Source organism: Microcaecilia unicolor, chromosome 1 (assembly GCF_901765095.1).
Source record: "Microcaecilia unicolor chromosome 1, aMicUni1.1, whole genome shotgun sequence".
Classification (NCBI taxonomy): domain Eukaryota; kingdom Metazoa; phylum Chordata; class Amphibia; order Gymnophiona; family Siphonopidae; genus Microcaecilia; species Microcaecilia unicolor.
The window spans coordinates 701,806,452-701,820,424 of NC_044031.1; the positions used below are offsets into that span (position 1 = coordinate 701,806,452).

Below are 13,973 nucleotides of genomic sequence, written 5' to 3' on the forward strand. Positions count from 1 at the left end.
CAATCGTATGGGAATGGAAATGTAAGGGAGCTACGAAAAAAATTTGCAGGTTTCCGAAGAAGGAGGTTTTCTCCGAAATGGGGCTCTGTAGAACTGGTTGGCTCCTTTCAGAAGAGGTTGCAAAATGCTAAGATAAGTGTACTGATTTTGTTTGGACACTGAGGGTTGTTTGGACAAACTAAGGGGGTCTTTTACTAAGCCGAAGTAGTGTTTTTAGCTCACGGAAGAAATCAGCTGGTGGTAAATGCTGAGATGTCCATTATATTCTTATGGGCGTCCTGCGTGTATTTATTTATTGCATTTGTATCCCACTTTTTCCCACCTATTTGTAGGCTCAAAGTGGCTTACAGAGTGTGGTTATGACATGATCATTTCGTAATAACAGGTACAATTCTTATAGTTTGAATGTTGGTAAGAGAAGATAAGCATAGTCATTTCATGATAACAAGTATAATTATTATTGTTTAAAGATTGGGTAAGGGAGGATAGACGGGAAGTGTTAGGTAAGTTAAAGGTGAGCTGTAGTGATTGTGTGATTTGTTGAGGCTGATTTCTACCGTGGCTTAGTAAAAGACCTACTTTGTGCACGCTAACTTCATTAGTACATGCTAAACTTTAGTAAAAGGGCCACTTAGTAATTTCTCAAACAGATGTAGTAATTAAGTTTCAGGTATTACACGTGAAGGAACATAGATTTGTTAAGCAATAGTAAGAGTGTAATACAGTATTTATTTATTTGTAGCATTTGTATCCCACATTTTCCCACCTATTTGCAGGCTCAATGTGGCTTACATTGTTCCGTAATGGTGATCACCAATTCCGGAATAGAGAAATACATAGTTAAGATGGAGATGACAGAATGGGTTAGATATCCTGGTGAAGAAAGTTCATTTTCATGATGAAAAATAAAAGGTATAATAAGATTAAACTTCAATCGTGATAAATCAACTTGAACAGTCAGAAATAATACACTTCAATCGTAAATAGATTAGTTTGAAACAATCAGAAAGTTAAAGGTTACATCTTGTGTAGTTCTGGTGGAAATTTATTACTGGTGTTTAGTATGGATCTTTGTGGTATGCCTTTTTGAATAGGTTGGTTTTCAGTAATTTTCAGAATTTTTTTATGTCGTGTGTTGTTTTTATGGATTTTGGTAATTCATTCCATATTTGCGTGCTTATATAGGAGAAACTGGAAGCATATGTTAATTTATATTTTAGACCTTTGCAGCTGGGGTAGTGGAGATTCAGGAACGTACGTGATAATCTAGTAGAATTCCTGGTTGGTAGGTCTATAAGGCTTGACATATACCCCGGAGCTTCACCGTGTATGATCTTATGAACCAGAGTGCAGACCTTGAACGCAATTCGTTCTCTTAGTGGAAGCCAATGTAGTGTCTGTTCATAGATAAATGACAAGAGCATTACTTTCATGATTCCATCTTCTGATCACGATGTTCAATTCTATAATATAAATTATTTATTTACTTGGATTTTGCTCACACCTTTTTCAGTAATTGCTCAAGGTGAGTTACATTCAGGTACACTGGGTATTTCCCTGGAGAGCTCACAATCTAATTTTGTACCTGAGGGTTAAGCGACTTGCCCAAGATCACAAGGAGCAGCAGTGAGATTTGAACCTGACACCTCTGGATGTCAAGACTGGTGCTCTAATCACTAGGCTACTCTGAACATATGGCTGTCTTTTTACTAAGGTGTGCTAATGGATTTAGCGCATGCTATCGAATTAGTGTTCATTAAATGCCATGCACTCCATAGGTATACAGTGGGCTGCACAGCATTTAGCGCGTGCTAAATCTATTGGCACACCTTAGTAAAAAGACCCCATGGTTAGGTAAGGTGTTCTATATATATTTGTGTAGTAACTACAAACGTATAACCACTCCATATTGGTGAGTGGTCACTATTTTGTATGCAGAATCATTGTATTGCTCGCACTCATGCATACCCCACACCTCTTGCGGCAAAATGCAAAATCATGCATTCTTTACAGGTTATATACCCAAAAATACTGTACAACATATATATTCACAATAAAATTTACAAAGTATATACAACAACAACACAATACTTTGTTAAAATAATTGCAGTAGAAAACAGAAGAAAATGAGCAAAATAAATAGATAATAAAACAGAAGAACCAATCCTCACAAACCAGCACAAATGGCGAACAGACACAGCGAAGATGACAACCATCAGGAGTCTAACGCCACTAAAAAAAGGTTTCAAATGCTGACACAATTCTAACCTTCAATTCAAATCGCTAAATGTACAATCAAATCAAAGTATCGCTGGAATTAGACTCCTGCTAAAGGCCTAGCTGGCTGAAACACGGCCCATGTTAATTTTTGCCTTGTTTTGATTAAAGTTTTAACAGCACCTTCGCTGACTGTGTGTGGTTTTATTGTCATCTTCACTGTGTCTGTTCGCCAAAATAAATAGATGTCATCATAAAGAAATGAATTTTCTGAAACAATATGGTTCAATTGTATAGTTTGTTGCTTCCTATTTTTAGACCAGGTCTCATCCGTATAAACATGAGGCATTTATTACAGTGGTGTACTTCCTTTCATAGAAATGTTCAAACATATTGCACAACAGCTGTTCACTTATTCTTTTATAAATATCCTTTCCTCTGTTTCAACAGAAACAAGCCAATGATCTAGTCAGCACTCTTATGAAATGCACGCCTCACTATATTCGCTGCATCAAACCTAACGAAACCAAGAAGCCAAGAGACTGGGAGGAAAGCAGGTATGACTCTTTCCCTTGGGAAGTGGGCAGGGAACTTACACAACCTTAACTTTCAGCTGATGAAAGCTGGGAGGGGTGAAGGGTCATGAGGGGCCAACCTCTGTAAGGTAGGAGGGGGACACTTGGCTCCTGGAACTATAAGTCACATTGAAAAGCTGAATTTCAAAACTGATGCTCAAGCTGTTTTCATTGGGTCAAGGATCTGACAATTATTCCTTCTTCAAGTAATTTAGCTAATTCGGCTTTTCCATCTGCCCAGGATTTAGCCGATTATTTTGAATCCGAGGTTCTTCAGATATGAGCTGAATTAAGTAGGCATAATTCTGGGCTAGCTTTTATTGCCGAGCCTGTTGATAACCCTGTGCCTGTAGAATTTTTTTGGCTGATTACAGTTGAGGAGGTTAAAGTATTATTAAACAAAGTTTCACATTCTCAATGTTTTCTGGATGTTGCACCAATGTGCGTACTATCGAGAGCCCTCAATGTATTTATTCGGTGGATTAGCGTTAAAGTTAATAGGTTGCTTCAGTTAGTCACTTCCCTTGGATATGGGTAACATTGTTTTGACTCCCAATACCCAAGGGAACAGGTCTGGATCTTGTACCTTCTAACTTTTGGCCAGTGGCCAGTATTCCTTTCTTAACTAAATTAATGGAATCATATGTGGGTAAATTATTTGCTGAATATATGGAAAACTTCTTATGTTTACATTGTTCTCAGTTTGGGTTCATGGCAGGTCATAGCACTAAAGCACTTTTATTAGTATTGACCTCCTATGTAAGGAAATATTTGTGCTTAGGAGAACAGATTTTTTTTATTGCAGTTTGACATATCTGATGCATTTTGCCGGTAAGCCTCACATTGGTGGTAGGAAAAATAACGGAGTGCCTGCTGAAGGAAAAGATAGTTAACTTTCCAGAAGCCAACAGGTTACAAGATCCAAGGCAATATGGCTTTACCAATGTAAAATCCTGCCAAACAAATCTGATTGACTTCTTTGACTGGGTGACCAAAGAACTGGATGAAGGACATGCACTAGATGTAATGTACTTGGATTTCAGCAAAGCCTTTGGTACAGTTCCTCACAGAAGACTCATGAATAAGCTGAAAGGGCTGAACTTAGGAGCCAAAGTGGTAAAATGGATTGGAAACTGGTTGATCGACAGGTGACAGAGGGTGGTGGTAAGTGTAACCTGCTCAAAGGAAATAGGGGTCAGTGCTGGGGCCAGTTCTGTTTAATTTATTTGTGAGAGACATTGCTGGAGGGTTATAAGGAAAAGCTTGCCTTTTTGCAGATGACATGAAGATAACCAATAGAGTGGATACTTTGGAGGATGTAGAAACCATGAGGGAGGGATCTCCAAACGTTGGAAGAATGGTCAAGAATCTGGCAGTTAAAATTGAATGCAAAGACGTGAAGAGTGATGCACTTGGGATGCAAAAATTAAAAAGAGATGTACCGGATAGGAGATGAAATTGGTAAGCTCAGCTCAGCTCAGGAGAGGGACCTTGGAGTGATGGTGTCTGAGAATCTCAAGGTGACAAAACCATGCGATAAGGCAGTGGCCACGGCCAGAAGGATGCTAGGCTGCATAGAGAGGGGTATAACCAGTAGAAGAAAGGAGGTGTTGATGTCCCTGTACAAGTCGTTGGTGAAGCCCCACTTGGAGTATTGTGTTCAGTTTTGGAAGCCGTATCTCGCTAAGGATGTAAAAAGACTGGAAGTGGTTCAAGAAAACCGACAAAAATGGTATGCGGTTTGCATAACAAGGCATACGAGGAGAGACTTGATGACCTGAACATGTATACCCTGGAGGAAAGCAGAACCAGGGGTGATATGATACAGACATTCAAATATTTGACAGATATTAATCTGCAAACAAAACTTTTCCAGAAACGGGAAGGTGGTAGAACTAGAGGACATGAATTGAGGTTGAAGAGAGGAAGACTCAGGGGTAATGTCAGGAAGTATTTTTTCACTGAGAGGGTGGTGGATACTTGGAATGCCCTACCTCGGCAGGTAGTGGAGATGAAAACCATAACGGAATTCAAAAATGCGTGGGATAAACATGTAGGAATCCTGTTTAGAAGGAATCAATCCAGAGAAGCTTAGGATAGACTAGGTGACAACACTGGTGATTGGCAGGGCCGCTGAGAGACTAGGCCGGGCCCGGGGCAAGGCCGCCCTGCCTCCGCCCCCACTGCCCCTCCTCCGACACTCCCCCCGCCGCTGCTGCCCCCGTCACTCCCCCTGCCGCTGCAGTCTGCGGTCTCACCTTCCTGCCTCCATGGCTCCAGGCCCCCTTCATTCAAAGCGGCAGTCGCAGATCGCGTCTCTTCTGGCCTTCCCTCCCTGTGTCCCGCCCTTGTCTGATGTAACTTCCGTTTTCCGCGAGGGCGGGACACGGAGAGAAGGCCAGAAGAGAGGCGATCTGCGACTGCCGCTTTGAATGAAGGGGGCCTGGAGCTGTGGAGGCAGGCAGGTGAGACCGGGGACTATAGCGCCGGCAGCCTGACCCCAGCGCCGGGCCCCCCTTGGAGGCCAGGGGAATTTTGCCCCCCTCCCCACCTCTCGGCGGCCCTGGTGATTGGGAAGCAAAGCCAGTACAGGGCGGACTTGTACAGTTGGTGCTTTGATCATGACTGGATAGATTTGGATGGCCAGGAATGGAGCTTATCAAGGGCTTCGATAACAATTTTAAAAGTTTTTGAACAAGGACAGTGCCAGGCAGACTTCTACGGTCTTTGCCCTGAAAATAGCATGGACAAATCAAGTTAAAGTATACATATGTTATATCACCTTGTATCACCTTATACTTTATGTAATGAGTTTATCTCTTTGGGCAGACTGGATGGACCGTGCAGATCTTTATCTGCTGTCATCTACTATGTTACTATGTAATTACTGACTTGGTTTCTGTGCCTTTAGGTAGGTCTTCCAAGAGATTGCATGGTTCTTTAATATTATGTCCAGTGAAGGAGATTCAATTTTTTAAAGATAGCTATGACCATTTTTTCAGATTTTATGATTCCTTATTGGAATGTGCTTCCAACTGTTTTTAGAACAGATGCTAATTATCTTTCTTTTCGTAAGAAAATTCAGATTTAATTTTAGTCCACAGGTGGGTAGTTTTAATTGAATTTGTTGTATTTAGTCTGTATTTTAGAATGTATTTGGCCTATATTGGATTGTTTGAAATTATGTTCAGTTCAATTCAAATCAATTGAATTGAACTGAATTTGAATTGACTGAAACAAAAGAATTACTCCTGTCCAGTTTCACAATTGCCAGCCAGGCACTTCTCATATCAGCATCAGAAATGTCAGGCTTTACAGCTGTTAAGTCCAGTTCACAATATACTTGGTCTTCGAGGCTGAAATGGCATAAAACTGAAGCAGCCTCTCTAGATAAAATGGGGCAACACCGGATCAGCTGGAGACCTCACATGCCATGCTATAGGAACTATAAGTGATCAAAGATATGCTTCAAGTCATGCAAGGTTCCACATTAGGAGTTACGGACCAAGAAAGGGATCTGGGTGTTGTCATCGATAATACACTGAAACCTTCTGCTCAGTGTGCTGCTGCGGCTAGGAAAGCGAATAGAATGTTGGGTAGTATTAGGAAAGGTATGGAAAACAGGTGTGAGGATGTCATAATGCCGTTGTATCGCTCCATGGTGCGACCGCAACTTGAGTATTGTGTTCAATTCTGGTTGCCGCATCTCAAGAAAGATATAGCAGAATTGGAAAAGGTGCAGCGAAGGACAACTAAAATGATAGCGGGGATGGGACAACTTCCCTATGAAGAAAGACTAAGGAGGCTAGGGCTTTTCAGCTTGGAGAAGAGACGGCTGAGGGGAGACATGATAGAGGTATATAAAATAATGAGTGGAGTGCAACAGGTGGATGTGAAGCGCCTGTTCACGCTTTCCAAAAATACTAGGACTAGGGGGCATGCAATGAAACTACAGTGTAGTAAATTTAAAACAAATCGGAGAAAATGTTTCTTCACCCAACGCATAATTAAACTCTGGAATTCGTTGCCGGAGAACGTGGTGAAGGTGGTTAGCTTGGCAGAGTTTAAAAAGGGGTTAGATGGTTGCCTAAAGGACAAGTCTATAAACCACTACTAAATGGACTTGGGAAAAATCCACAATTCCAGGAATAACATGTATAGAATGTTTGTACGTTTGGGAAGCTTGCCAGGTGCCCTGACCTGGATTGGCCGCTGTCGTGGACAGGATGCTGGGCTCGATGGACCCTTGGTCTTTTCCCAGTGTTGGCATTACTTATGTACTTATGTGCCAGTGGTGTCCAGAAGGAACTGGAAATTTGAACAACACAACTAAAGGTATTTCAAAATAGGCTAGATGCCTTAGAAGAGCAGTGCACAGAACATTTTGAGAAACAATGCATCAGTCGGTGGAACAGGCTAGAGCCCTCCATAAATTGAATGAGGATGAGGAAGACCTCTGCTATAGAAATAGAGGCATAACGTGTGTATACTTGGTATTCTGGAGGGCGGATGAAGGGACTGAAACATTCCTCCCTTCTCTTCATGGCATCGCCTTCGGCAGGCCCTTTGAAATCAAACAGGCTCAGTCCTGCTCAGCTGATGGTCACTAAGATTTTAGGGTGCCACAGTTCTTCAAATCTTGCAGACTATCAAAGAGAAGTTGTCTCTTTTATATAATGATGAAAAATATCAGTGGTACAAATCTCACAAAAACCAGAGCTATGAAGTGTAAATCATTCCTAGAGACAAAGTCTCAAAGAATTTGGAGCTCACTGCGGACTGTTATATGCTGCTAGAATGAGAGTAACATACTGTAACAAAACCACTAACTATCTGGACTCAGCCACGCTGCAAGAATTTGTAGACTTGTTGAAAATGGCTTGACTCATGCCCTTAGGCATTGGGTTCTTATACTACACGATGATAGTTCCTTTCATGACTGTCTCAGAATTTTATAACTCTTGTGAAGCACATCATAGCTGTCACTACTCTTTTAACTTGTGCAGCAATACTGGCAGATAGGATGTGGGCCACAGTATGGTTTGACAATTGCCACCACGATATTTCATCACACAGGAGTTGCGGTGATGCGCCTTGATTATTATGGCTCAATTGCAAGCCATTATCAGGCAAGTCCAGCATTCCGACTGGAGTGGATGAACAGTGTAACTTATCTCATATTGTGAGATTGTTTTGTGGTATTCTATGAGTCCTCTTATACTGCCAATTTCATTCTAAACAGGAGATTGGTAAAGGACATAGTATATCGCTGTCTGGGGGGGAGGGGGTGTTGGGGCTTGATTGCTTTTGGTGAGAGTTGGGAGGCCTTCAGGGATGCAAATGCCTTTGTATCGCTCCATGGTGTGACCACATCTCGAATATTGTGTGCAATTCTGGTCGCCACATCTCAAAAAAGATATAGTGGAATTAGAAAAGGTGCAGAGAAGGGTGACGAAAATGATAAAGGAGATGGGACGACTTCCCTATGAGGAAAGGCTAAAGTGGCTAGGGCTCTTCAGCTTGGAGAAAAGGCGGCTGAGGGGAGATATGATAGAGGTCTATAAAATAATGAGTGGAGTTGAACAGGTAGATGTGAAGCGTCTGTTCACGCTTTCCAAAAATACTAGGACTACGGGGCATGCAATGAAGCTACAATGTAGTAAATTTAAAATGAATCGGAGAAAATGTTTCATCACTCAACGTGTAATTAAACTTTGGAATTCGTTGCCAGAGAATGTGGTAAAGGCGGTTAGCTTAGCAGAGTTTTAAAAAGGTTTGGACGGCTTCCTAAAGGAAAAGTCCATAGTCCGTTATTGAATGGACTTGTGGAAAATGCACTATTTCTTGGATAAGCAGTATAAAATGTTTTGTACTTATTTGGGATCTTGCCAGGTATATTGTGACCTGGATTGGCCACTGTTAAACAGGATGCTGGGCTTGATGGACCTTTGGTCTTTCCCAGTATGGCAATACTTATGTACTTATCATTGCTTAGAAAATAGTGTCATTGATGTTAAGGATGTGCCACAGAATTCGGACCTAAAATTGCTAGGTAGAAAAACTGTACTGGAAGGGCATATTATGTCTACCTTTTATAAAATACTGAGAAATAGTCACTATCAATCACCCAGTGGGTTGTATATGTTGTGGAGCAAAGATACTATGTTAGATGAGAAAGATATTTCCTTCAGCAGGTTTTGGTATAAATAGGTCATCCCAATCTAGTAGTCTTATTCGCTCACTGTTTTTCCCTTGGCATAGAGCAGTATGGACAGCTACTCATCTGCGGAAAGCTCGTTTGACTGAAACCAATACCTACCAGCATTGTCTTAAAATGTGAGGTGAATTATTCTACATGATTTCTTTTCATCAACAATCTTTGACTTGCTTATTGTCTTGACTCTTCAAATGATTTTAATGAACTGGGAAAAAATCTGAAATGCCAAATATGACCTTTTGGTGGCATTCCATCTGCTTAATTTACAAATATGATCTTAAATCTGCTATGCTTTGCAAATGTGGGAACTGCATGTTTAGACATAAAATCCAGTGGATAGCATTGATGAGTGGCTATATGCCAATGTCTTTCTCCCTTCATGCTAATTTATACTCTCTTTGTCACGTGATGATTTTAAAGCATTGTATTTTGCTGTTTGTTCTTCTTGTTGGTATTACTAAGCTGTGGTTAAAAGTGGCCTTAGAGCACCTTTGTGCAGGTTTTTCCTGTATTTGAAGGCCAATTTTACCACAGCCGTAAAATGGCCAATTTATTTTTTGTTTAATAGCCGTGCACTAATGTAGCCATTAGAGTGCGACCATTAATAAAAATTACTGCATGAGCGGTAAGTGCTCACGCAGTATTTCTTTGGTAACGCTAATGTGGAAGTGCTATTTAGCTCAGGAATGCCAACTCTCTGCCCTGATATGCCTTCTCACAAAGAAAATAAATATTTATTTGCACATGGTCTAGCACAAACCAATTTGGCAGTTACCATAGGATGCGTGAGTGCATCCCACTGTGCGCCATTTTAAGCTTTGTTAGGCATGCATGTTAAGCTTTGTTAAGCACGCCTTGCATAGTAACATAGAGGGGCATAATCGAACGTCGCCGGCCAAATAGATCGCCGGCGATCTATGTTGGCAGAGGCGCTACAGCTGGTCGGAACCGTATTATCGAAAAAGATGGCCGGCCATCTCTTTTTTTCGATAATACGGTTTAGCCCGGCCAAATGCCGTGGAGTTCGCCGGGTTTGAGATGGCCGGGTTTGTTTTTCAGCGATAATGGAAAGTTATGTCGGCCATCTCAAACCCCGGCCAAATTCAAGGCATTTGGCCGTGGGAGGAGCCAGCATTTTTAGTGCACTGGCCCCCCTGATATGCCAGGACACCAACCAGTCACCCTAGGGGTCACTGCACTGGACTTCAGAAAAGCTCCCCTGTGCATAGCTCCCTTACTTTGGGAGCTGAGCCCCCCAAACCCACTACCCACAAATGTACTGCACCCACTAAAATTGCTCCAGGGAACTGCATACAGCCACTAGGACTTATTGCTGCTGTATAACTTTGGCACACCAGTTCACACCTGAAGACTAATCTGTCTGAAAAAGTCCTTTCTTGAAATAAGCACGTTTACTCACAGTTAACTGCAGATCAGAGGTTGTGCCCCACTGGCAAAGAGTCCCCTGGTACTAAGATTAGCAATAGGTCAGAGCTGGCACAATGGTGTACATTGCCCTCTTTCAGCACCATGCAAGGTAAGAATTACGTTCTCTAACATGGGCAACACAGGAAAGGGAACTAAAACTGGCTTACAAAAATGGCCACTACCGCATGGACTACAACAGGAAACAAAACAGGGCACACTCTGACCCAATTAGCAGGGGGGAAAAGGGGAGTAGAGCCCAGTACCCTACACCCACCACAATGCATTGCTAATGTGACTCTGCAGGGCACCTAACAGAAAAGGTGTCACACTCACCCGAGAGCCACATCGCAACCAGGGAAAGGCTGTCGGGGGATACAACACATTCTGCTGTCATGGAGGAGGATACGGCATTTGAGGCTGGCATACAGGCTGGCAAAAAAGGTTTTTAGTTTTATTTTTTTAGTTTGGAAGGGGATTGGTGACCACTGGGGGAGTATGGGGAGGTCATCCCCCATTCCCTCCAGTGGTCATCTGGTCAGTTGGGGCACCTTTTTGAGGCTTGGTCGTGAAAATAAAAGGACCAAGTAAAGCCGGCGAAATACTGCTTAACGCCACTTTTTTTTTCCATTATCATCGAAAGCCGGCCATCTGGTAGCCACGCCCATGCCCACCCATGTCCCGCCTTTGCTAATCTACCGACACGCCCCCTTGAATTTTTGCCGGCGAAGCAACGGGAAAGCAGCGATGCAGTCAAAAATGCCACTTTCGATTATACTGATTTCGCCGCTTTTAAAAAATCGCCGGCCATCTCCCGATTTGTGTCGGAAGATGGCCGGCGATCACTTTCGATTATAAGCTGGATAGTAACATAGTAGATGATGGCAGAAAAAGACCTGCATGGTCCATCCAGTCTGCCCAACAAGATAAACTCATATGTGCTACTTTTTGTGTATACCTTACCTTGATTTGTATCTGTCATTTTCAGGGCACAGACCGTATAAGTCTGCCCAGCACTATCCCTGCCTCCCAACCACCGGCTCTGGGACAGACCGTATAAGTCTGCCCAGCAATATCCTCGCCTCCCAACCACCAGCCCCGCCTCCCACCTCCGGCTCTGCCACCTAATCTCAGCTAAGCTTCTGAGGATCCATTCCCTCGGAACAGGATTCCTTTATGTTTATCCCACGCATGTTTGAATTCCGTTACCGTTTTCCTCTCCACCACCTCCCGTGGGAGAGCATTCCAAGCATCCACCACTCTCTCCGTGAAAAAATGCTTCCTGACATTTTTGTTGAGTCTGCATTTTTCTTGAGTGCCTAACTTAGCTTAGTGAAAGGGCCCCAAAATGTGTGAACTAAAAACAAATGTGCACATGTTAGATACATGGGTCTCAATATTCAGACTGTGGAAGTAGCCAGGCTGCCTCCCCCGGTCAGCGGATATTCAATGGCGAGTCGTTTCTGGTGACCAGCATTGAATATCAAGGTGTTTTTTGGCCGGTTTAATTTAAGCGGCCAAGCCAGTATTCAGCGCTGCCCGTTTAAGTTGAAACCAGCCAAAGATAGGCCAGCTATTTCGATGGCTTAATTTGGGCACCAAACTTAGCCAATGATGTAGAATATCAGCAGATAGCTGGCTATATCGCATGATATAACCAGCTAGCTGCTAACCGATGATATTTAGCAGGAGATAGCAGGCTATTTCCCACTGAATATCGGTGGATAACCAGCGAAGTGCCATTTAACCAGCCAGTAGCCATTCCTAGCCAGTTAAAGGGTTTTAAATATCATAAGAACATAAGAGTAGCCATACTGGGTTAGACCAATGGTCCATCTAGCCCAGTATCCTGTTTTCCAAACAGTGGCCAAACCAGGTCACAAGTAACTGGAAGAAACCCAAATTGTGGCAACACTCCATACTACAAATCCCAGGGCAAACAATTGCTTCCCATGTCTATCTCAATAGCAGACTATGGACTTTTCCTCCAGGAATTTGTCCAAACCTTTTTTAAACCCAGATATGGCCGGTTGGGGTGACCAGTCTTTGTCATAAACTTCCATGAAGCCTTATGTGAATTTCTATATTTTTTAGTCAAAGAATGTAGTCAGGTGAAGGCTAAATTTCTGGGAGAGTAGCCTGGAATGCAGTTCTACCACTTCTTTTCAGAGGGGTGAGCCTGGAGCTGAGCAGAGCAGAGAACAGTCACTTCACTCCCTAATCCAGTCCCTGTTCTCCAATTGCTTTTGTCCCTGGCCTGCCCTCCCCCACATCCTAGTTCCACTTCCTTTTTGTCTACAAATAAAGTCCTAAACTAGTGATTAGTTCTTGCCATCTTTAGCTCAGCAGATGTGAATGAGTTTACCGTCATCAACTCTCTCAGTAATCATGACAAACCTGAAGCTACAGTCAAAGCAAGCCAGCCAAAACCAGCATTTATGAATGGCATAAACAGAATTCAGGTGCTCAGGATCCAGTGTATATGAGACACATAGCACATATGAACTATCTGGTTAGCATTTAGAAAGTCAGCATTTGAAAGGAATTTATGTTGTAAAGCAGAGGGGGGCAAACTATGGTAGGAATGTGCTTTCGTTTTGAAATGTAATGAAAAATGCAACAAAACAGCCTTCCTTCATTTTATTTCTCAAGGAACCAAAGAAAAAATGCTAGATTCCACTGGTTTTTATAATTTTGTTTCATTTTGTTCTAGTGTAGATTGCTTGCAAATAACACACGTTAAAAACAAAACTGGAAGGAAATATGCTGATTAGAAAAATCCAGATGAAATGAGATTCTGGGAAAAAACACACCAAAATGAAAAACAAAATTTACTGGTGCGCTTACTCCTAAACTACGGCTCACAGGTCACATCTGCCCCTTATCAGCCTCTGGTGTGTGGTGGTGAATCTACACCTGGCTCCAGATTCAGGAAGCACTGAAAGAACAGAAAGTGAAGTTTGAGTCAGGCTCTGGCTGTTAGGTCAGCAGGAGTTGCAGCCATGATGATGAATTGGGGCACATCCAGGGATTCCCCTCTGTCTTTGGATCTCCAGTGGACCCTCCGCTAGCTACCAGCCAGCCCTAAGCCTGACATCCATACCCACTTTGGACCTTTTTCAGTCTGAAGAAATTCTCCTTCTCAGTGTCCAGGGACAAAATATTTAGAAACCAGGGGCTAAAACTGTGTATCTGTAAGCGAGCACAGCACATAACTAAAACCATTATTTTGGAAATATATCTACACATGAATAGTGGCACTTCTAAAGGTATATCACATACTCCTGTAAATGCCAATTGCAGGTCGAGATCCTCACCTTGCAGAGATTTCTGAGAGGTGTGGCTTGGGTGAGATTTGGACATGGCTTGGGCAGGACTAAAACCTACATATGGATTTTCCATTTTATAGAGAGAATACACGTGGATGTGGAAAATCTTCTACATTGGGTGTAACAGCACCTCAAAGGCATGCATAGGTGTCACGAACTCAAGGAATGTGAGCCCATGGGTTGCTGCCGGTGAATGGCTAGCAGTAGGCG

General features: G+C 42.6%; 1 protein-coding gene across 2 annotated transcripts in view; it reads left to right on the forward strand.

The window, feature by feature from the left end:
- The window catches only part of MYO1E (myosin IE), a 434,647-nt gene that overhangs the window by 318,850 nt on the left and 101,824 nt on the right, over positions 1 to 13,973 (forward strand). For both annotated transcript variants that reach the window (XM_030188689.1, XM_030188678.1), the window contains exon 17: positions 2,668 to 2,774. In XM_030188689.1, the coding sequence (XP_030044549.1) occupies positions 2,668 to 2,774 (107 nt within the window). The remainder of the gene's footprint in view (positions 1 to 2,667; positions 2,775 to 13,973) is intronic.